Source organism: Myripristis murdjan, chromosome 16, assembly GCF_902150065.1.
Source record: "Myripristis murdjan chromosome 16, fMyrMur1.1, whole genome shotgun sequence".
NCBI lineage: Eukaryota > Metazoa > Chordata > Actinopteri > Holocentriformes > Holocentridae > Myripristis > Myripristis murdjan.
In genome coordinates this window covers 16,295,059-16,319,190 of record NC_043995.1, presented here as the reverse complement: position 1 = coordinate 16,319,190, position 24,132 = coordinate 16,295,059, and the positions used below count along the sequence as shown (strand labels likewise).

Below are 24,132 nucleotides of genomic sequence, written 5' to 3'. Positions count from 1 at the left end.
GAAAGGATGTTTATTATCATAAACATCATTCATATAAAAACATATACAAACAAGCACATTGTAGAGAGAATATAACAATAATCCAAATCACAGTCACAGTGTACATCGTTCATGAAAATATCTTCTATCTAAAATGTCTGGCCCCTAAACCTACTTCTGAACCTATTTTCTGAAAAATACATATTTACACTTGCGCGGCACAACTGTAAAGCTCTATGGAATCAATAAAAAGGTCCACCGAGCAATGCCCTCTCATCACTGTTAATTTATTCTCTTCAATATGTAATACTTCTGCTAAATCTTTGGTTTGTGTAACAAGGATATATCATCTCCGGCCTAAAAAAAAAACAAAAAACAAAAAAAAAAACAGGGTCAAATAACCAGCCAATCAAAATTTTGATAAAAGAAAAAAAAAAAAGACAGGGTCACTTGCAAGCTGTGAGAAGAAACTCTCATAGGGATAAAAACTGCATCGCTCTGGCAACCAGTAAAACCCCATTGATTTGCTTGAGCTCCCAGGTGCGTGGGACTTTAGACCCCATCACCCTGAGTGCAGTAGGCAAAGAGAGACCTGTGCAAAAGCCTTTTGGATCTAATCCTCCATCTAAGCTGCTCTGAATATGGAGTTCTATAAGATCACTCCACCGTGGTCACAGAGCAGGCAAGGCAAGTAAGCATCTATACGCGTATAATAGCAGTACTGATCTGTGGCCCCTTGTTTAGATCACATGACCACAGAAAAGCTGCCACAACTTCAAGGTCATTCTCATTTCAGATCAGCACTCCTATTTTAAAATATCTGATATATACAAACCCCAATCTATAGCTATCTACAGTATGAGCCTACTGGCAAGTGCAACATTCACTGCACCCTGAGACGATGAAGGCAACTCACTTGTTTATAAATAGATAATTTAGTTAATTTATTATGGCCTAAAAACATAATTGGACTTTTTTTCAAGGGCTAAAATACTAATCTGAAACATGAACTTAAAAACATTATATAAAATCTTTCAGTTTGTGCACCCATTTATCAAGCATGTAATACCTGTACCTTAAAAGAGCATGAAGGTACACTGAACGGGGGATATGAGAAATAAACAGCTCATAGTATACATATTTGTTATTTACACTAAAAACATGACATGATTGATAGCGGCACAAGAGTCTGTGCTACTTTGAACCTCTAAAGTTGGAATAAAAACCGTACAACATGCGGGTCTGTGTGTGTATATGTATGTGATGGGAAGGGCCACCCAACTTAAGTGTTTTAAGTTGTTCATGTGAGAAGCTGGGTCCATGTAGCAATGTCCCCAGAGTGAGTTTGTCTCCAGTATTTTTAGCACTATGACGTCGATCCCTCTGCAACCCCCCCACACCTCCCCACACTGCATCCCGGGTCTCCGAACATCATCAAATCCCTGTTATCTCGGTGATCCAGTCTCTCAGTTTGGTAACACGCGTGTAGACACCGGGCTTGTTCCGACGAGCGCAGCCCTCACCCCAGCTCACAATGCCAGCCTGGAACCACTTCCCACTCTCCTCAAAGCACACCAGGGGGCCCCCGGAGTCTCCCTGGTGGGTGATAATTACATGGGTGTGTGAAATCCTGCCTATACATACATGAATGCGCTCTTTATATTGTTGCTGCCCTGCATGTGTTGGGGGAGCTCACCTGGCATGCGTCAACTCCTCCAGCTAGGAAGCCGCTGCAGAGCATCCTGGAGGTGACCTGGCCCTCCGTGACGACGTTACACACCGTGTCGTTGATGATCTTCACCTCTGCCTTCTGCAGCAGCCGTGCCGTTTGACTTGCTAGCGCGGGAAAAAGGGGTCAGCACTCTGTCACATGACCTCTGTGTTCGCCACTAACATCAAAGGTGTTAATAGGCTGGATTAGTGTTGGCTAATGAAGGTTTAAGAGGCTTCCCAGGAGAGGCAACGTCTGCCTTGATATATGGATATGGAAAAAAGGCTTAATGGAATAGAGCAGATTAGAAAAAGATGAGAGAAAAAGGAGGGAGGGTTGAGAGGAAGGATTTCACGATGAGAGAGAGATGAAGGAACGGGAGGGACATTAGAGAAAGGAAAGAAGACAGGATGAAATGAGAGAGAGTTGAAGGGAGGGGAAGGAAGCAGTGAGGGAAGGAAGATGAAGGAGAGAGATGAATGCCATATTTGAGAAGGATGAGGGAGGAATGGGAAGTCTTAGTTTTGATGTGAGGTGGATTAGTGCAGAGGAAAAAAATAAAAGACTGGGTCAACCCTAATTGAAGATTATCAATGCATGTATTCAAATCAAAGAAAGAATCGGTTAATATAGAAAAAAAAAAAAAAAAAAAGCAGACCACAGTTCTACCTAAAATTAGCAAACCATGAGCATTACCTCCTTCTCGGAGTGTGCCCCAGCCTGTGACCCAGCAGGGCATGCCTGCAGGGAAGACGTGGGTGCGGGCGGGTAGGCAGATGGGGTGGATGGTGTTGGTGAACTCCAGTGGCTCGCTAAGCTCCAGCAATGCAATATCATAGTCAAATGTCATCGGGTTGTAATCTTGGTGGGTGATGATGGTCTTCAATTCACGGCGCTGTACATCGTCATGCTTGTACTGGTCCTGCATGCCACTGTAGGTTTGCCAGTTGGATGCCACATGGTTCCTGCAAGAGTACATTTACGGTCAAAGAACAGGCACAATTGGTCTGTGCATGTGTGTTGTTGTTTTTTTTTGTTGTTGTTTTTTTTGGCACACATGCAATAAACTACTGGGATATACAAAGATATGCATATGTGTAATGAATTCATGCTAATGAATGAATGCTAAAGTGTCACTAGCATTCTGGAAAAGGCATTTAAATGAAATAACTGCATTGCACAGCTAATACGATCCCCTATTGTGAAGGATTCTCTACTCAAACTCAATAGAAGTGAATCAGGTCAAACTGCATGGCTAGTGCTCCACCTACAGGGTGCTCTTAAACACAGCACTGTGCTATCAATAGATGAGATGCAAATTTAGCCCCCCAAGGTTTTTTTGAATTAACTGTATCATCAGGGGCTAATTTTCAGACAATATAATTTGTATATAAATGGCCCTCTGTTGTGCAAAATACTATTTTTCCATCAGAGCTCATTTAAATGTATGAAAATGAATACTCATAATCAAATCTGAGAAAATGAAAAATAATGTAATGAATAATAATAATAACTGAGGGAACAATCACAATTTTTTACCTTGAAATGCATGAGAGGGAAACTGGTCCCAACCATATCAGGCATATCTATTACAGGGCTTACCAGAGGAATGTATACGCTAGCTTATTGTTGCGCTGTGGTCTTAAAGCTGTGACTCACTGAGGGTCCGTTGTCTTGAAGCAGTGGGCAGCAGAAAGGAGCCACTTGTCAGAGAGGATTGAGGCACCGCACACATGCCCTCGGGTCTGGAAGTGAAGGCTGACCTGCCAGGGCCACTCTCCCAGCTCGGCATTCTCCCCTCCCACAATGCGATTCAGCTTATACGGCCTGATGCCACAATCTGTGGGAACATAGGATGGAATTAGAGAGGAGGGATGTTGGCCAGAGGTATGTGAGAAAGACAGCAGATGAGACTGGCATAAATGATAAGGGGGGGGGGGGTCGGAAAAAAAAAATCAGAAAACGAGAGGAAGTTGACTTGAAGCCGTCATGGCGCTGGCCTTGACTGTGAACTACGTGGCTCTTTGGAATTCTAATAAGGCACACAGGCGTATTAGCTGATCAAAAAAAAAAAAAAAAAAAAAAAAAAAACAGTCAGACCCTGAGGCTTGAATGGAGGGGAAAACAAAAACTTCAGAGATGTCAAGAGCCGCTTTCAAAGAAGAATCAAATAAATAAAGCAGTCAAGGCCTGGGGCTCTTTTCTAGCAGACAGCCCAACATGCAGCTAAACCCAAATTTTCTATAAACTATTTTGAATGACACAGTGGAGATTACCCCCACTTTTATGCTGTGCTTCACATTTTATATTAAATAACTTCGCTTAAATACAACGTTAACAAGACGAAGACTGACGATGACGGGGGAAATTAAAACAAGTGGAAATTTGTGAAGAGGGGAAAGAAAGTTAAATATTACTCACTGCATCCGTGCTCATCGGAGCCATCGGAGCAGTCTTCGACGCGGTCGCATTCGGCGTTCACCTTATTGACACAGTCGCTGTTCTTACACTTGAAGCTGAATTCAGAGCAGATGCCTGGAGCTACAGCAGGGTTGAGGTGGGTCCCAAAACCAAAAGCACATTTTTTATTCAAACCGTTAGAGCATTGCTATGTTCAACCAGTAAAATATTATACAATCCGTGAGGCTGCAGTGAGGCTTGAAAGATCAGTGTGTAGTGACTGAGCAGCAGATTACATTGATTAGGCATATCGATTGTGGCTAATATCATTCTTTATTCACTTTTTTATTCACAAAAAAAAAACAAAAAAAAACAAAATGCCCTCTGCACGTGTATGTGTACTGAGATTGGTCCTTTGTGTATGAGTGTGTGAGAGAGAGACAAAAAATATGAGTGGGACAAAGTGATGGAGGAAATGGAAAAAAAAAACAGGAAAAGTGTGTAGATAAAAGTGTTGAATGATGAATGAATTGTTGAATGATGAGCACAATGTGCACTGAAGTATCTTTATATAGCAACACCTGTACTTCCTGTGGTGCGTCAAGTTTAATTGCTTTATGGCTGACGTTACACACTTAATATGGCACCTGCATGGATTTTTAAATGCGCGAATGGGCGGAAAGTGATATATAGTGCCACTTACAGACTTTACAAGAGGCCTCATCGCTCCCGTCATCACAGTCCCTCTTAGTGTCACACACAACGTCGCGAGGCACACAAGTCCCATCCCCACAGCGCCACTCGTCGTCATCACAACCTGCGGTGGAGGAGAAAAGAAACAGAGGGATGATGAAATAATGATAACATACCGAAGGGAAAAGGGATGAAAGAGTACAAGCCACGCATCAGGAGGACATTAACGCCGTGGCCACAATGGATGGTACCTTCTTCTCTCTCCGTCCTTCTTGCACGTATTACACATGATTAAGCATCTAGACAGACGCTGAGCAAATTGGGCAAGGCTTCAAACAAGCTCCATTACTGATAAAGTAATGACTGCACACAGCCCAGGAGTTAGTGACCAGAGCATTAGCGGTGATGTGCCTTTAATGTTGGCACAATTAGCATAACATTAGATAGGGCTTTTTTCCCCCAGAAGGCCACTTTATGAGAGACAGAAATACTTACTGCACTGTTTCTCGTCGCTCTCGTCCCCACAGTCGTTGACACGATCACACACCCAGTACTTAGGCTTGCACATGCCATTGTCACATGCAAACTGGTCTTTCTCACACTCTGGGGATGACAGAAACGGCATGTTTATTAAAAAATACAGCTGAGGGAAATGCAAACAAGAGATGTGATGTGCTTTAGCAGGCCAAACAAAGAGTAAATGGAGGGTAGAGGCTGAAGCCTGGGAGATTTGGAGGAGAAAGGGGCTGGTAGCTGGAGGGGAGGATAAGAGAGGAGTAGAGGAAAGAGAGGCCAGTGAGGTTGGGTCAGGTGGGGACTTACTGCACTTCATCTCATCGCTCATATCGCCACAGTCATTCCAGCCATCACACTGCAGGTCTTTGGAAATGCAGATCCCAGAGGAGCAAGCAAACTGGTTGGGACAAGCTACTCATAAAAAGACAAAAAAGGAGGGAGGGAGCAAAGAAAGAGAGACAGAGACGGGAACAGAGTGAGCAGGAGGCAGTGACAGTGTATATTCACCACATCCATCATGTTGCCATTTGCTTGTCCCCGTTGATCAGAGCAATTATAAATCCATTTAGGTCAAACTGGGAGGCAACATAAAGGGTGGCGGGGATTGAAAGTGAAGTGCTCCTGACAGACAGTGGCAAATAAAATGGACCCAATAAACAAGCTCTCTGGTGATTAGTCCAGCTCTGAAGTGTCATCGCCACAGTTTCTAAGCCTCTATCACCGAAGAGCTCCATTTTGACTGTCAGTATGCCACTGTCTTTAGTCTCTCAGACTAAACAGTTACTCTCCTTCTCTCGTTCTATAATGGCAGTACATGGGCCTCACTGTCATATCGCAGCTTTTGGCCCATCTCGCCTCAGTGTGGCAAATGTCGATGCAAAACAGGATTTTAACTCACGGTTGGCAGGATCAAAGGCGCTGTACTCTGCTTTGAAACCTTTGTCAGTGAAGGACTCATCGGAGTGGAAGATCACGTCCATTGTGTTAGTCTTGCTGGTCAGGGCCAGAGAGGACAACTCCCCACAATATCTGGTGCACAAGACCGCTTTTTTTATTGCACAGACTTGCAGAAATGCAACCAAACACAGGCTCGGGAGGAAAAATCATCAAGGAATGTCACTTTAAAGTGTCAAAGTCTTACTTGTTTCCCATAACCTGCACATAGTCTTTGTGACACACACGGACGTCCACCCCAGGCTCCTTCATACGAAACATGATAAACTTCACGCGCACCTTTTTCCCAGCAGGAACCTGGGGCACAGGGGAGGAGGGGATTGGTTTATCATGACCTTATTTAACATGCAGGTAATTCCTCCCCACACATGCAGGCACGTGAAACCACAAGCAACAAGCAGCACACAAACACACACACACACACACACACACACACACACACATACCCGCAAGACACCAGCAGACAAAACCAACACACAAAACACTGCAGCTCAGCTATAGCCGCAGCAGCAACAGCAGTCTGACAGATGAAGATAGAAGAGGTACTGAACAGCTTGGCTGCTATAGTGCTGCCTCAGCATTCCTCTCATGGCAGGCTAAGGATGGCAGAGGAGGAGGAGGTGGGGGCGTGAGTTGGAGGTAGGGGAGAGAGAGCAGGAAGAGCAGCAGTGTCGCAAACCTTGATGGTCCACCTGCAGTCCACGGCAGGGGGATAGAAGCTGGGGTGATGTGGGGAATGGAACACACCTTTGCTCTCAGTGAGGAGACCTCCACAAGACTTAGCTGAAACAAATTACATTTAATACATTTATACCCCACTAGTTTATCATTAATAATGGGATTACATATAAATACAGCCATGAAAGTCTAAGTTAGTCATTGTTGTTTAAGTGCAGAATGCAGCTGGCAAATGCACGACAGGGGAGTGCTGCGAATTGTGTCCTGAGTTACCTGTCGATATGGGGATCACTTTATATTCAGCACGGAAGCCAGGCCTCTGGATTGCACTATCTGTAATCAAGTTGATCAGCATGATGTTACCGGAAGACACAACTTCCAGGGGGTTGGTGGGAGGCCTCTGACCACACTTCCTGAGAAAAGAATTAATGGCCATGTCAGTGTGGTGTATGTATAATGTATGATGGCAGAAAGAGAAAAATGTGTGTGTGTGTGTGTGTGTGTGTGTGTGTGTGTGTGTGAAGGAAACAAAATATAGAGAGGACTCAAATACAGCTGTAATAACTTTTTAGTCAGAGGCACTGAAAAATCAAAGTTTAAAAAGCTTAAATGAAAGATGATTTGAAAAGAAATCAATATAAAAACAGTGTGATAAAAAGAAACACAAAGAAATATGCCAATGCAATTGACAGAAACTGCTTAGGTGGAGTTTCAAAGTCAAACATTAGGTACCTTAGTAGGAAGTTGCAGCAGTGCTGGCAGCAGAGCCACGGAGGTGTGAATGACGCTGCAAGAGCAGCAATACATCTACCTACACTAGAATAATGTCATTATAGAGTATTATATTATGGCTCTCATAAACCCCATGTCACCTTGGATAAAGCTGATCGCTCAATAGCATTATAAAAAATTTTATGCATCGCGTGGTAACGCATATTTGTTTGGCAAAGATTTTTGAGCTTGAAATTGCCTGCAGCTACAACTGATGTTGCATTCAGGGGCCTGTAGTTTGAGAATGAAAACCCCCCACAGACAAAGTGCAATTACACACAGTCGTGTAACAGCAGGTTGGCACCCTCTATAGATTTGAATAGAGAGGTCCTTTTGAGCCAACTCAATCTCACTGAGGTCTGAAAAGTTAACAATAAAATGGGACATGTAGTGCTGAAGGCACCAGGGCCAAAAAAAAAGTTGTAATCACAAATGCAGTGAAAGGAATGAAGTGGAACACGTTTTCCCACCCACATCAAAATAGCTTTCTCTCCTAAATCCCTCAGCAACAGTTCAGTCAAATACAAAGTGATTCTTAGTGGTTGTCCTCTGGGAATCATGTTAGACCATATTTCCCCTCTGTCTGATCATTAAGAGCAAATAAATGAGACAAATGTTGGTTGAGGCCTATCAAACTAATTCAGTGAGCAAGGTTTACGGCAATATGAAAGAATGCGATTTATGTGACAGTATGATAGAATGGCAAAAAAGGGAGTTTGCTGGTTCTCTGTTAAATACAACTCCTCTGTGGGACAATCAGTACATGAAAAATCTGCATGCTTGTCTTGTATAATCACGGTAAAACTTGAATTAAACAAAAAAAATTAGGCCTACTTTTAAAAAAATTAGCGCCAGTATAACCATGGAAACATGATCTCTGCTGTCCCCATTTGGACACTGCCAGTCCAATTACTTACTCTGTGATGGCTTGTGAGTCATCTGGACTCAAAGAGTCGTAGATGGAGACAAAGTCGTTAGAGCAGTCATCCTCTATGTGGAACTCAGGGAACCTGACAGATATGGCATTATTCTCTGGGGCTCGAATTTGCCACTGGCATCGGGACCTGGGGGGATACTTCATTGGGAACCCTGGGGACTTGAAAGTCTGCACCGTTTGTTCAGCCTCCAGACGGTAGAAACACTCCTCTGGGGATAACAATTGGTCAGATTATATGCATGAACATGAACCTTACAGTGCTACAGATCATGTGTCACCTTCACAAGTTGGAGGATGTGATTTCTAACTAATAAAGGTCTTTTCTGTGTCACCAATTTCTTTGTAATCATACAGTTTAATGTGAGTATCAGCTGTCAGCTACAGTAAATTTGAACACATGTAATCATCAGTCCTTCCATCATTTACTTATGCTATTAGGGATGTATATAAAGGTGTACGTGTGGATGTGTACCTGTTCAAACAAACTCTAATTTGGAGATAATAAAGGTCTTCTAATGTAATTTAAGGTCATGTAACCGGTAATGTAAGCATCTCAAGGTAATAAATCGCTGATAGAGTGAAAGAGAAGAGCAGGGAACACGGACTGGCTAGCCATGGCCTGCAACAAGATTCTCAATCTGACTACAGCAGCACATGTACAGTACAGGGCAAGGCAGCCATTCGTTACAGACTGGCAGGAGGGTGAGCATCTATCCAGCTGGAAAATTACAGCTGCAAGTGATTGAAATGGGACACGCTGTACTCACTGGCTCTGGGGTTCCTGGCCATCCGAGGGTCTGTGACTAGAGAAAGAGAGAGAGGGATAGAGAGTGGTAGGGAAACAGGAGGGAAGGTAAGAATGTGTCATCAAACTAGGGAGGCTGATAGAATTTGATGCATGGGCCTAAAATATTTGGGTTGCACTTTTTCTGTTCCATTTCCCTGCTGTTAAGGGAACTGGTGATGGTGTGTACCTCTTTCTGCTCCATCTCACCTTGCCCCACAGCAGCAACCCATACATCTCTGTCTAACTATCTGGGACAGGAACATCAAATCATACCCACAGAAATCATTTCAAAGAGGCCCAAAACCACTGAGTCACAGAGCCAGCTCTTGGCTGGTGGCCAGGATGTGGACAAATGCAATGTCAATGCTGAGAAGACAGAGGTAAGAAAAATGGCTGCCTTGAGCCAGGCCAGGGCCCAGCTAATATCATTAGAGGATCCAAACAGCATAAAATGTGCAATCTCAGATGCAGCACAAGCAGAGAGGTCTGGCTTATTTGTTATCATCTTATCAGCACATCTCAGACCAAGCTCCTGTAATTCAAACAGAAGGCACAGAGAATACCAATACTGATAGGAGATGACAATGACCTTATTCAGATCTGGTATCCACAATGCTCTATCTCTGATTACTACCATACTGCTAAATGTCATAATCTGCAGTTAGCTATAGCCAAGACCCAACTGTCTTCTCCTTTATGCCCCTTGGCATAACCCCAGCCAGTCCTAGTGGTACTAACGTGAGGCCGTCACTTCAGTGATCCTGATATCCTGATTGGTATTTTTGCCCCGCTCCTTAATGCCATTCCACAGTGTCTCTAGGACTCGCTCCTCTGAGAACTCCGGCAGGATCTCCAGGTCACTGACAGGAATAATAAACTCGGTCCAGTGGTATGCTACCACCCCCTCACTGGAGCACACAGGCAGATGGGAAAGACATGGAGGGAAAGCGGAAGAGAAAGGAACAAAAAGAGCAATTAGTGTAATCATTTATGTCTAAATTATACAACTCAAATTGAAACTGCTCAAGCTTTAGGACAGACTACACAGCTGTATGACAAATCAGAGGATCTCAAGATCCCAGCAGTACCTGAATGCGGTGACCACAGACTTGGAGTAGTATCTGGCGAGGAATGGGTCTTTCTTGTAGTTTCTCTCCAACTGTGTAGAAAAGATGTATATTTACTGTACAATATTAAGGAACTTTATCACGTACAAGATTTCAGCGCGTTTCTGCCTACAGTCTTGAAAGTACAAATTACCATGTTAACATAAAAACAGCTCACCATGCAAAGCACGCATGACAATGGGATTCCCAATTATCTGACTTGCCTTCAGCTGCAGTGAGCAGCAGACTGTAGCAAACATGGTTGTTAAGAGTTACATGCTGCTACTACTCTTTGTGGCCTTAAATCATCACCATCATACATCATGCATGTATATAATTAGTTCGTTTCAGTGTGACTGCTCTTTGAGGAAAACAAAAAAGACTGCCTAGACTATTGGAAAGAGGACTGTGTGCACTTGCTTCAATAAAAAGACAGAGCACCCGAGTATTAACTGTATCTTCCTCAACAGTAAAAGAGGGAGTCAGCCAGCTCAAGAAAATGAATAGATTTCATTTGTATGGCCAGTGAAAATACCAGCGAGAGGGATGAGGAGCAGAAAGAGGAGGAGGAAAACTGTTCACAGAACAAAACGGTCAATTATCCATAAACATAAAATATCAAGATAGGTCCAAAATGGGCATTTCTAAAGTTAAAGTCGGCAGCATGAAATGTGATCCCACTGGCGTTTTCCTAGCTCACCAAGGAGATAGGGAGGAGATAAAATACAATTAGAAAATTTCCAAGGACTTCACAGACAGGTGCTGCTATCGTCAAGGCCAGGCTGACAGGAGGGAATTACTTCCAAGAGCAGTGGCAAGGTAAAGCAGTGGGGAAAACTAGTTAAACGAGATGACTTTATCTCTAAGGTGTATGGTGGGAACTTTAGTCCAGTATTTTGTATTTAAAGCCACAGGTCATAAGGCACAATTACTATGTAATCATTAACCCACTGAGAAAAGTTTTGACAGTTTTATATTTGATTAATGGATTAATCATTGCTGGTATTTGAGTTGCACTACAATTATTCTTTAAAAACTGTCCTTTTTGTTGTTGAGTGCACGCCAAGTGTAAAACTTTTTCCTCAGCTGTTTACTCATCTAATATTCCAGTCAGACCACCTCCGCACTCATCCTCACCTAACACTCTTCCTCCCGTTGCTTTTCACTAAGGAAGTGTTCTCTTGATGGGGTTTAAGCAAGAGTTTTCTGCTATCTACACGCTCCTAACCGGTGATACAAACATCTCCACTGCCTTCAGTAATAGGAGATGCTGTTGAGGGGTATGACTGAGAGTATGTATACCATTTTATTGCACCCACGCAAATGTGCCTTCAGCAATTTCTGTTCACTGGGAGGGACCCATTTAAAAAGCATTTCCACTGTGCCAAATAACATCCACAACTAATCCTTTGAGAGAGAATGGAACAGTGCGTAATACTTGGCTCAAAATGGTGAACTTAACAATAAACAACGGAGACCATAGGAGGGAAACACAATGGGCAATGAAACACAACTTCTTTACACGTCAAACTCACAATTTCTTGCAAGTCGTCAGCCAGCTCCTGGAACTCCTTGCTGGTGGTGTCCTCTAGCTTCTGGCTATATGGCATGTTTGCCAGCTTCATATGCCCGCTGAACACCTGAGCTGCTGGGCCTTGTATCTTACTAAGGGTGGCCTCTGACTCGGTCTTGTTGACTTAAAGGAAAAAGACAGAAAATAGTATAAGTATTTGATAAACAAACAAAAAATACTTTGCTGTCTGTGATAAAAGAAGAGAGACTGAGGGTCTTGAAATAGGTTTAGAAACACCGTGTTAAAGCATTGCTCTGTGATCTCATAGTGGGATGACAGCTTGGCTCTCAGAGCAATTAAAAACACGCCCAGCAGAATCAGGAGGCTGTTTATCAAGACTTCAGAGGCCTTTTTATCAGACCCTCTATATGTATGTGACAGGGAAGCTGTGCCATTGACTCGGTGACACTTTCCTCCAATGCATTATTAACAGAGAAATGCAGGCCTGTCAAACAGACTCACATTAATGGGAAATTACAAAGTCCAAACAAGCCACTCTTATCGTCTTCTATCAAAGAACTATGCCTTCAAAGTAGGGGTAAATGATCCAATTCAGAGTTTCTGATGACACGCCTGTACTGCCAGCATCTGATGTTGACAATACAGGGAATGCGTAATATGAAAATTACACAGGAATGCGCATGCACGAGAATTTCTCATTAAATTCCACAAATAACTTTGATTTTGCACAAATTGACAATAGAATATGCAGCATCTTGTGTGTTTTTTTTTTATTCATTTGCCCATAAACATAAATATAACAACATAGAGCACACATCTCTGTACCCACTTTACTTCTCTATTGCCAACAGATGTAATAGTGCTTAAAAAAAAAAAGAGCAAGTGACTTTCAAACTTTAAACTGTACTCACAGATAAACAGCCAAATGAGGAAGGCTGCTACTGCTGCCAGGACTAGAGCCCCCACAACGACCCCAATCACAATCCCGATCTTCTGCTTTTGTGGCATTTTTTCTTTATTGGTTAAAAAGTCAACCCTTTCATGTGGCCCGTTCCGGTCCTGGTGAAGAAAAAGAATGAAAGAGAGTTAGGGAAATGAGTCAACAAACATATAGCAAGCAAATTATGCTTTTTAACGCAGAGACTGAAACATTTATGATCACACTCTGAGTAACAGGAAGGGATGTGTTGCTGCAGGGAATATTGCATCATAAACTGTGAATATTCAATACAGGAGCAAGGACAAATCTCCAGTTTCACCCACATCTTAAAACAGATTACAAAATTAATCTACCAAAACGGGTGATCTCACCAACTGTTTTTGACTCAACAGTTGTTATTTTGCACAGAGCGACATAACCATTATCTTCCCTAGTACTTGCAACATAAGAAAGCCTAAAAACTAAAATGCTGCATTAGTAACTTCAAGAGGGTGAGCATTTTGTAATGACAGAAGAGATGATATTTTCCACCGCCATCATCTGAAATTAAAACACTATCGTCACTAAGTGAAATCTTTAAACTGGCCTTTAAATCATTTTGTACTACACTGACCATATAACAAAGTTGTAGAAATGTTTTAGTGTCCTTCAAACTGAGAATATCGACAAAATCTAGGCTTGTTAAAATGTATTAAGCAAACATCCTTGATTTGTTGCCATGGAGAAGATGCCAGCAGAAACTGATTCAGTGTATCTTTTGATGCACTCATCAGGTTGGGTTGATTTGGACTAGGGTAAATGATGGCTGGCAGTTATAAGGCTTACATGGTGTGGGACAACATATTAAAGAGCAACTAAACCCCAAACCCAAATCTATGTGAAGTCTGACCTGTTAAGGTGGAAAAAATGGGTGTCTGGAGATGTCACCACCTGTTGTTCTTTATGGGTTATAACATCACCTGCCAAAGTCCAGGCACCTGAGTTTTTGTCACTAGAGGTCAGGCTTCCGACAGATTTGGATTTGTGGTTTAGTTACTCTTTAAATAATTACACTGCTGAATCATGATGCTTAGAAATTACATTTTGCCTTGCTTTGTACACAGGAAAACAACTGTCATGCCACAGGCGTCCAGGTGACTTCACCTAGTGGCGAGTTCAAACAGGTTGCCTTCAGGTGTGGAAAAACCAGCAAAACTTGTTGAGTGACCTTAAAGAGCTCGCAAACTTGTGCATTCATGTACACATACACACACACACTAGCATGGGAACACTGTAGGTAGAGATTGTGGGCATAGTGCCTCGGGCTCTGAGCATGTAAATGTCTGTGTGTGTGTGTGTGTGTGTGTGTGTGTGTGTGTGTGTGTGTATTGTTGAGCCTTCTCCAGTGGGCGGACTGAGAGAAAGATTTCAGGCCAGTTAGTAATCAACACACAATGAATTCAATGCCTGTGGCCCATGAGTGGAACAGCCACAGTGCCATTAGGGATGGAGAATCACTTTGGTATTAAATCAATTTGTCAGATGTGCTGCCCCTAAAGATGGGGGCTCAATTACATGAGCCTAGATGATAACTCATGGCAATTAAGGCCTATTCTTACCCGGCACTGGCTTCCACACATGCTTCCTAATTGGAATCTCTAACAGCAATCATGGGCCAGAATGAGGGGAATCATTAGAGATGGGGTCAGCAAGCGCTCCAGGGTCTCTCTCTATCAGTCACCCCGATCACAGCCTAATAAAACCATTACATGCTCTTCATCACATCCCCCTCTCCACTCCCTGAAAGCGATGCTAGCCCATTTTAAACTATGTATAGCATTTTGTAAACGTGTAGTACAGTAACAGTCGTCTGCGGCTTGCACTGCAGGACTAAAAGCTTTGTTTCTGCAGGCTGAACATGCTGGTGCTAAAACCTGTTAATGTCTGACTACAAAACACACAGGGCGGCGTAGCAGACCTCAGGATTGGAGCTCGGGTAAACATAAAAGGTGAGTGGTTCTCCTTAAGTCGGTTGCCACAGAGTATCTCTACGTGATCTAACCAGTTGGACAGGTAGAAAACAAGCTAATATTGCTGCGAGGTGTGGTTCAGAGGAACAGCTCACCCACAAGCTGAGCAGTAGTAAGCCATGTTACTATACATCACTTCTGGTACTCATTAAGACTGTTTTGTCATATTTAGTCAGAGCTCCTTTCTGTGTTTAAAGGGGCCAAACAACATGCTGCCATAAATAAGTACGCTATGTATTGCATCTATTTTATGTTGACCACAAGTTGCCGTGTTGAATAAATCATCACCCTCAGTATAAGCTGCTGAAGAGCACCGGGCCGCAGAAACTTAAAAAGCCTGAGGCCCAAACAATATTAGTCATCTGGATTATTTTGTTTGAGCCCTAAGACGCACCACATGATTCAAAGAAGACAGTGAGAAAGTGAAAAAGTGAGAGAGGATGAAATATATATCTTTAGATCTAAACTATCTAAACCCCTGAATAATCAAATCGCCGGTCAAATCCTAATTAAGATCAAACTGATATAGTCTTTTCTGGGTCAGCACATAAAGTTAGAGCTGCGGTACATTCAGTCCCACAATATTCCCATGTTCTGAGAGTAACATTGCCCTTTTTATAATGCTCCACATTTTACGAAACCATAAATGACTCACTAGAAGTTAAACATTTGAGTGAGGAAGTGGATCAGTTCGGTCAGCTACTTCACTGTTGAATCAGCACATTTCAGTTGACCGTCAACAAGATTTGTTATTAACAAATCTTGTCTTAGCCTACAAGTGGCAGGTATTTAACCCACTGCAAGTACAAAAATTAGGGGGATCACAACTGTTAAATAATAGACGGCTAGTATCTGCTGATGGTTTAAGAGTTCAGCGACTTATTGTCCTATAATCCAAACAAACATCTTTATGAGTCGAAACTTAAATCTAACCCTAATCCTATACTAACTGTAATCCTAACCTGTATCAAGCTTGTTTACATGCCTCACCCTACAGCAGATTTAAGTGACAATCAACTTGATGTTTCAGATAAATTACACAGGTTGTATACTTTGTTTGGTGTTGGTAGTCATCTGAAAATACCTATCTTAGAGTCTGCTGAAAAAAATTTCCTCTTGACAATCTACTGATACAGTGTTCAATATCAGTTCAACAACTGTGGAAAGTGGCTCACTTGATAGAGCACGTACCACTTATCAAGGCTGAGTCCTTACTACAGCCGCCCGGGTTTAATTCACTGCCCAGCCCTTTGCTTGTCATGTCTGCCTTTCCTGTCTCTCTCGACTGTCACCATCAAATAGAGCAGAAATGCCACAAAAATAAATCTGAAAACAAATAAACTGGCTTCACAGCAGTCAGTTGGCGAGTTAGTTTATGTTTAGTGCCACCAATATAGATATTTTCGAATGCAATTAACACTTCTTCAGGATCTCCTGCTGAACTGAAATTGCCTTCCAACAGATGGATTAGAAAACAAGCACAGCTGTCACGCTGTTTATCAAAAATGACTGCAGCGGTGGTTGATGTTGCAGTGATAACTCGTGTGCACTTGGACCCTTTGGCTTCAGGGTGTCTCCTCATAGCACTCTCACACTTTCTGTCCCTTTAGACAGACAAAAGAGGACAGGTCATCTGAGATAGGGGTGGGGGTACCGCTGCAGTCTTGTCTCAGCTGTATCTCCCCGCTCCCTGTCTGTTGACGGTCAGGCTGCACCCAGCTCTGTCACCCAATACGAACTTGACCTTTCTCTTCTCAGGACACAGCCTGAAGAGTTACAGCTCAGCAACAAGCTGAGTTGGGCAACAAAGTTGGGCAATACCTAAAATTTTAATTTCAGTGAAGTTTTACTTTGTTTGGAGGATCAATCTTGGTATCTCAAGCAAAATATAAAAAAACAATTAATAGAAATATCGAAATCGCAATATGGTCAGGCGCGCTATCCAAATCGCAGGAGCTGCAATTTTTTGATAAAGATAAAATATGTTGCTGTAAATAAAGTATTATGGTGCTATAGGGATGCCCTGGACTACAGATTTTATTTTCTAGATGTAATCTGATTCAATTCAATGTTTTTATTTGGACTCGTGAAAGGGTCCATTGCATAAAAGATAAACAAGAAAAATAAAACTTCTAAGATAAAAACACAAGAATTCACCATTCATCTTAAAATTCAGTTCATATGTAGGCTATTTCGCCAGTGTTTTCTGAGCCTGGATGAGAGCAGCTCTTCCCAGGGCTGGTTAAAGCCTCTCCGATGCTGCTCTCTGGCTCATCCAAGCAATGCATAAAATTGTTCATCAGATGTCTCAGAAGTGCCTCACATGTAGGAACACCAGAGGAAACAAACAGTCGACTGGCACTGTGCCACCTAGGCCCGTGCAGCTGCAATCTCACAGCACCATTGTACGCCACTATGACCCTTTGCATAACCTTTCCTGCAGCGACACCAGAGATCAGGTGATTTAAAGAGCTAATGTGCATGTTACATTAAAAAACACACACTAAACTTGCCATGCAACATAGCTGGCCTGAGCATATATCTCTGTCATCATTCAAGGCATGAGTGAGAAACTGGCTTAGGTATTTTATTTACTTGCATGTCATTAAAGGAATATCACACAAGTGAAACTCAAGAAACACTCATTTTCTGTCCTCTCTACTTTTAACTGTCATGACATTACTCTTTTTGACATTACATTTAATGTGATAATCTCAGACTGGCCTGTGAGCACAACTTCAGTAAGTGCTGCAGCCCAGCGCTATATGGTCTAAAAATTACCAGATCATCAGCATACATAAGACGACTGACAACACAGTCTGTGTAACATCCATTCAATTGTTTTGATAGGAGACAAAAATCCACCTTGGCAACTACCATTATTTACTTAAAAAACAGGGATACGGCCCATTTGATCCGTATTGTCTGATGGGTATAAGCATGGGAATAAGTTTAAATATATCCTTTGGAACACCTCTGGCAAACAATTTCAGGGGTAATTTTTCATGATTAACTCTCTCAAAAGCCTTGGATGCATCAATAAAACACAGAAATACAGTGGAATTTTGGCTTCCATATTTAGCAACTATTTCCTTTAATGCATGAATACACACATCAGTGCCATATTTTATTTTAAAGCCAAACTAATTATCAGTTCTGACAACAAACACTTCTAACTTTGTTAGCAGGATTATTTAAAGCACTGCAGAGAAAATACTGGCAAGGGCCATAGGTCTATATTTTATGCATGCTATTTAGTTTACCAGCACTGTCCTTACTAACAATACAGAGGTGATAGCCTAGCCATTGTTTAGATGTTCTGCAGTAATATGACCCATACCACAAGGCTTGTTATCAACTAGCTTCATAATGGCATCATAAACATCATCTGACCTGACTATCATGTTCTCCCCAGGTCAACATTTTCAACTACATTACTTTTAACACAGCTGAATAAATTACAATAATGCTCACACCACACCTCAGCGTTTTCGTCTGGACCACATGCACCCTCAATGTTGGATGGTAAGGAAGTTTTACAGTTATTCATAACTCTAACCTCTTTCCAGAAGCCAAAATGCTTATTATTCTGCAGCTTCCTGGCACATGAATCAGCTCTCATTATGTTCTTGTTTCATTTAATAAAAGGCATAGCATATTTGATTTTTGCACTTGTGAGCTTTTTTATGTTCAGGCGGTGACCCCTGTCTAGGCCTTCCTACAGGCATTAAGAGCTGTCACAATATTGTCCTAGATGGCACATCAACACCATAATGTGGGTTTTAACAGTTCATATTAAAACATATCAAAGCATCCCTATTACCATGGCAGGTCAATGCTATTTAACATGTTGTCAGTTAAGGTGGAATATCTGTTAATATCCCCCATAGTTAGATTTGTCCAGTTGAGCTTCCCAGTTCTTATTTTCAGTCAAAATGAAAATTATAATGCAAAAATGATCACTCCAACTAAAATTATAAATCATATCACAATCACAATATCTACATTTTTTTTAGCCATACTGCTCAGTCCTATTGTTAAGCAGAAGAATTTGGCCAAGCAGAAAAATTACTGACCAGCTATTCCATTAGTCACTCCATATGAAGCGAACCAAATTCATGATGTTAATCGTAGTATTGTATTATGATCTCATAACTACAGCTGATCTCATTGTCTGTGAGCAAGTAAGTTAGCAGAGGAACAAATGACTGAAATTAGCATTTGGCAATAGTTTCAGTCTCATGCCACTTGCATAATTTATAATGGGGATATGTCCCAGCATGCACTTTCAAACAAATTAAGGTGTGGTAGGACCATGTTGGTAGTGTTTTTAGTTGACCTAATATTAAACGTAACAACACTTTGTATTAAGTTGAGCAGTTTTGTGTATTTATTGTCAAATTATGTTGAAAAGAATTTTTGATATAATCAAAAATTCATCATGGGCTGGAGTCAATAAGCTGTGTTCATTTCAATGCAGATGAAGTCTAACACTTGGAGCTACTTCCTATATAGCTGTGGATTAATGTTTAATTTCTCTGAAGGTAGATATACTCAGATTCGACATATCATTGTTCAGTTAAACAAAGGGCCATACATTTCTTCAATACATGATGCAGATACTGTCCTATAAGACAGTTTGCTCTGACATGCATGATACCAACAAAGACAGTAAAACTTTGATCAATCAAGATAAATTGCATGCGAAAATAATAATTAAGTGCATTTTAGTTTCAACATCACACAGCTGGACACAAGGTGAATGCATTCCTGACAACAAACTGCGCATGGGACAGTTAGTCTGAGGTCGCCACCTACATCAACTTACGGCACAAAAGAAGAGAGGGCGTATTCTGGATCTTATCTGATGCCAAAATGCATTTCTTCATTCCCCTTGGAAATCCAATCCCTCTTCAGAAATAATCTAATAAAGTTCTGCAGGAAAAAGTCATCGTGTTCAGGAAGCCTACCTTCTGTCTTGTCTAAAAAATCCCAAATGTGCAACACCTGAGTTTTGTGGATACGTCTTATCCTCTGTGGGCTGACAGAAGCAAGGGAATCAAGTCAGAACAAGCCTGGTGTCAAAATACCTTACAGTCTGAGCAGACTATCTGGGAGCTAGGACATAAGACCTACATTATATGGATAGCAAAGCTGGGGCATATAATGGGGTTTTATTGATATCATGATATTAAACTAGATATTGTCTGGGATTTCAGATATTGTAATATTATGATATGGCATTAAGTGTTGTCTTTTCCTGGTTTTAAAGGCCGCAATTTTCTGCATTTTCTGAATATTAGACTGTTCTGGCTGTTTAATTATTTGTCTGTACCTGTCTGGTCATCATGTCCACAGTACTTAAGATTGTGCAAAAAATTGTCTCTTTTGTGTAACTATCTTATAAAAGCACCAACAGTCATCTAAACAGTATCATCACAATATTGAGGTATTAGGTCAAAGATATTGTGATATTCGAATTTTCCATGTCAACAAGTCCTGATGGATAGCATGCTACTATGCTCAAAACACATTCGAGGTGCACTACAGTGTGTATTTCCCCATGCTTTCATGAAGCTGCCATATTGACTGTAGAGAGCTGGTGAATTTGAGCCTTGTAACCATTAATAACTCCCCCCGCCAGAGGGATTAACCTTTGACCGACTATCACTGTTTGCCGCCCTAACACTGCAGTAACTCTCATGAGGCCGTCTAACACTGGCATCCAGAGTGTTAAAGCCAAAATCAAAGCTTAATTATTTGGCCATAAAAACTGTATGTCATTCAAATATATATTCCAGGAGAATTATACTTAAATGCTAAATAATCGTTTACCAGCTTTAACAGCTTACTGTGGTTTAAGACAGATCGCTACACCAAAAGTGAAACCCTGTTATTGTTCTGAAATAACTGCAGCAATATGGTAAACGGCATATTGCCATTCTAGCTTAAACTGGTGATAATGTACTATAATAACTAACTAAATAAATAAATAAACAAATAAATAAAACCTCAGTGTTTCTCAAGCAATGTAGTTCTTGAATAGAAGATAAATAAAGTAGTTGTAAAGCAACCCATAAATGGTGGCATGAATTACAATTATCTGTTGGCAATATTACAAATGAACAGGAGTGGGTTTACTTTATATTTTAGAGTAAACATTACAAACATTTTGACGTTCTCCAAATTATGTCAAAACAGTCAATCAGCATCTTCAATCCAAAGAACAATGACATAAACAAAGACTGCAGCGATGTCTCCATGTTTAAACATGGGGCACCATGCCAACGGCAAACTGTTTTTAAAGCAGAACAGCATTCATTTAAAGGTGAAACTTACTGTACTTACTCACTACTTAAACACTATGTTTAACATCTCTGTCCCAAAGCTTGGAGCCAGAGAATCAAAAGTCTAATCTGTGGTGTCAAATTAAAGTACAGCTTCAATAAATGAACAGACTGGACTGGAGGTTTCTCTCCTGACAATACTGGGAGCCTGACTTTGGCTCTGCACTGTGTAATTCATCACTTGTGGTGTTTCAGTGGTAAAGGAATTTCACACTATGGGATCAATGAAGTAATTAGAGCCTGGATTTTGGGGGTTGATGCCAATACTGTTATTAGGGAAACACCAATGTTGGTATACATACACATAAACACTCACCATCAAATATGGTTGTCAAACATTTGTGACAAAGATATTTAATGGAGACAGGACGATGCATTTTAACAATGAGAAGTAAATATAGTAAAAAAAAAAAAAAAAAGTGTGTATACATATATATATATATATATTATTGACAATAATATTTGTTTTGACTTGAAGTAAGACAAAGCATCAAATATTTAGGGCTGACCCGAATACTTCGAAGCTTCAGTCGTTGCCATGGTAAGCGACTGCAAGTGTTTCAACACTTTTTTTCCCCCTTTTTAAACACTGTGCATTTTCTCTTGAGGTGATGTACCGTAGCTCGGCCGTAGCACATCCACTCTTGCCTCACCAAAAGTTGGGTGCAGAGTCTGTTCTCTATATAGTGGCGTGCACCTGGACAGCAGATCAGCCCCCAGAGTCACAACCCCAAAATTACCCCCCAGCATTTTTTTCTGCATTATGCTCTGGAGAAAAAAGGTTTCATATCGATAGCAAGACCAATGTCAGCCGATAAAACTGGCTGACCTATATATCGGTCAGGCTCTAAAAGCAATAATAAATCACTATCTCTACTGTGGGCATATAGCACACTGTCTGAGGTTTTATGACTCCATATCTCTTGTGACCCAAAAAGGCACTTCCTTTGACACCAGGTGGACATTTGGCTTGTCAGATAGGAGATCAGAGTCTAGCTCTCACAGCATATCCAGATGAGGCACAGGCCACTGATGAAGAGAAATGATCTGTTCTCACAACTTACTGAGGATGAATTAGAGATTAGTGGCTGGCCAAGGCAGGATTCATACCACCTGAGGATTTTTTACTCTTTGACAGAGTGATGAAAATAATGGCTTTTGACAGCAACATATCTACACTCTGTTACCTCATTTGCCTATCAGTGCTGAGCCTCATCATTCATTTTGTAACAGAAAAAAACAGTATATATGATTGTCTTGCAAAAATTACGAAAGATATAAAACATATGAGGCACAACTTTGACCCACCTGTGAAAAAAAATAGATGATAGATGTATTTATATTTAATAATAGAAATTTCCTTTTTTAAATTAAATAGTATTCTATTATTCATTCATATATAAATTTAGTATTTAGTATTTCTGAACAAATATTAGTCAACTTTTTGATGTCCCATTTGTCACAGGGATTTTCCCACTCACTTGGAGACAATATTCAAGCACTTTCAGCGACTTTCAAGGTGTTCATTGGTCAAATTCCAGGATTTAAAACTGGCTCGTGTTTGGGTAAAAAGTGGCCAGTCAAAATGGGAAATCATGAGGCCTTGTTTTTACTCATGATGAGTGCAATTCGTTCACTTTAGGGCTGTTCCTAAATCAATCCAAAACATCCATCATTACATTTTCCTTAGGACGTGAATTAGGCACACTGATGATTTCGGGTGTTTTACTTTAATAAGACTATCAAGGCTATCCATTCATTTTCAAAAATCACTAAGCCCTGTTTTTTTTTTTTTTTTTTTTTTTTTGTTTTGTTTTGTTTTGTTTTGTTTTGTTTCCCCTCAGACCAAGAAACTTTTCAAGTATTGTCTATGCACTATCCTGTCATAGTTTTTTTTTTTTTTTTTAATTAGTATATGGAGAGAGAGAGAGAGAGAGAGAGAGAGAGAGAGAGAGAGAGAGAGAGAGAGAGAGAGAGAGAGAGAGAGAGAGAGAGACCCACGCCCAAAACAAGCTCAACTATTGCTGAAACTATTTCTGCTCCAGTGCTCTTACTGTGAAGTTTATCACCAACCGTGTCTTAGTCATGCCTCGATACCATGACATGTTCTTCCAAGTTGACGCACTCTAAAGCTGCAGCAGTGGGGGGAAACAAATGTGCCAAAACTTACGTAGTATTCATATCTGGCGGAATTCATCTTCACACTTGCAGTGTCCGACTGGATCCCAGATAATTTGCTGTAATCCTCTGTGTCTCCCTCTTAAAGATGGAGAGTTCTCGGCCTATCCAGGAAGCCCGGCTCAGTCGTGGGTGCTGGGTGAAGTCAGAAATTAAAAACTTGGTTAGTAGCCACTTGTTGGAATTAAATATTGGTTTGAGTGACAGAGGCGCTTGCTCCTGTGCCGTCGTGGCCTCAAAATGCCGTAACACCTGAAACTGACCTCTTCCTCCCACAGCTACGTGTAAACCACGCCCATTTACCTGCCGCACCTGCTTTTACTCACTGCAGCTGTTTTTCCTTTCTCTATCTTATGTCTCCTTGTCTCCTATGTTCTCCGTCCGTCTGTCTTAAGGGAGGAAATCGATCTCAATGCGCATTTTTTTTTTTTTTTTTTTTTTGAATGTCTCAGTTCCTAAGATGCATCTGAAGAAGAGGAGGCGAGGAAGGGAGGAATCGAGAATGTACACCTGAGAAACGAGACAGGGTGCTGACAGGGTCAAACTCTCCATGCAGGACATGCAGGCTGTCATTATACAGAGAACCAGATCA

At 41.3% G+C, this 24,132-nt stretch overlaps 1 protein-coding gene across 5 annotated transcripts; it reads right to left on the bottom strand.

Annotated features, from left to right (window-relative positions):
- Window position 1: 1 nt before the first annotated feature.
- Window positions 2-23,869, bottom strand: st14 (ST14 transmembrane serine protease matriptase). 5 transcript variants are annotated; one of them, XM_030073350.1, is made up of 20 exons: window positions 23,853-23,869; window positions 23,533-23,675; window positions 12,978-13,125; window positions 12,068-12,228; window positions 10,515-10,585; window positions 10,165-10,334; window positions 9,407-9,442; window positions 8,620-8,848; window positions 7,205-7,344; window positions 6,933-7,036; window positions 6,441-6,550; window positions 6,198-6,328; window positions 5,606-5,710; window positions 5,279-5,386; window positions 4,794-4,907; window positions 4,112-4,231; window positions 3,350-3,530; window positions 2,387-2,655; window positions 1,676-1,815; window positions 2-1,575 (listed from the first exon to the last, which is right to left on the bottom strand). In XM_030073350.1, exons 2-20 carry the CDS (start codon window positions 23,557-23,559, stop codon window positions 1,414-1,416), a joined length of 2,526 nt encoding a protein of 841 aa, XP_029929210.1. In that variant the 5' UTR covers window positions 23,560-23,675; window positions 23,853-23,869; the 3' UTR covers window positions 2-1,413. The 5 variants fall into 5 exon arrangements, with proteins under 5 accessions (XP_029929210.1, XP_029929209.1, XP_029929211.1 ...); XM_030073349.1 differs by lacking the exon at window positions 23,853-23,869 and adding an exon at window positions 23,804-23,819; XM_030073351.1 differs by lacking the exon at window positions 23,853-23,869 and having other exon boundaries at window positions 1,676-1,812; window positions 23,533-23,795.
- Between the last annotated feature and the right edge of the window lie 263 nt (window positions 23,870-24,132).

Bases quoted from the DNA above. Each gene is read 5' to 3' on its own strand.
- st14 (XM_030073350.1), bottom strand. From the start codon at position 23,559: ATGAATTCCGCCAGATATGAATACTAC. The intron at 8,849-9,406 runs GTGAGTACAGCG...TGTTATCCCCAG, and splicing joins GGCCAGGAACCCCAGAGCCA to AGGAGTGTTTCTACCGTCTG. The intron at 4,232-4,793 runs GTAAGTGGCACT...ACCCTGCTGTAG, and splicing joins TGAGGCCTCTTGTAAAGTCT to CTCCAGGCATCTGCTCTGAA.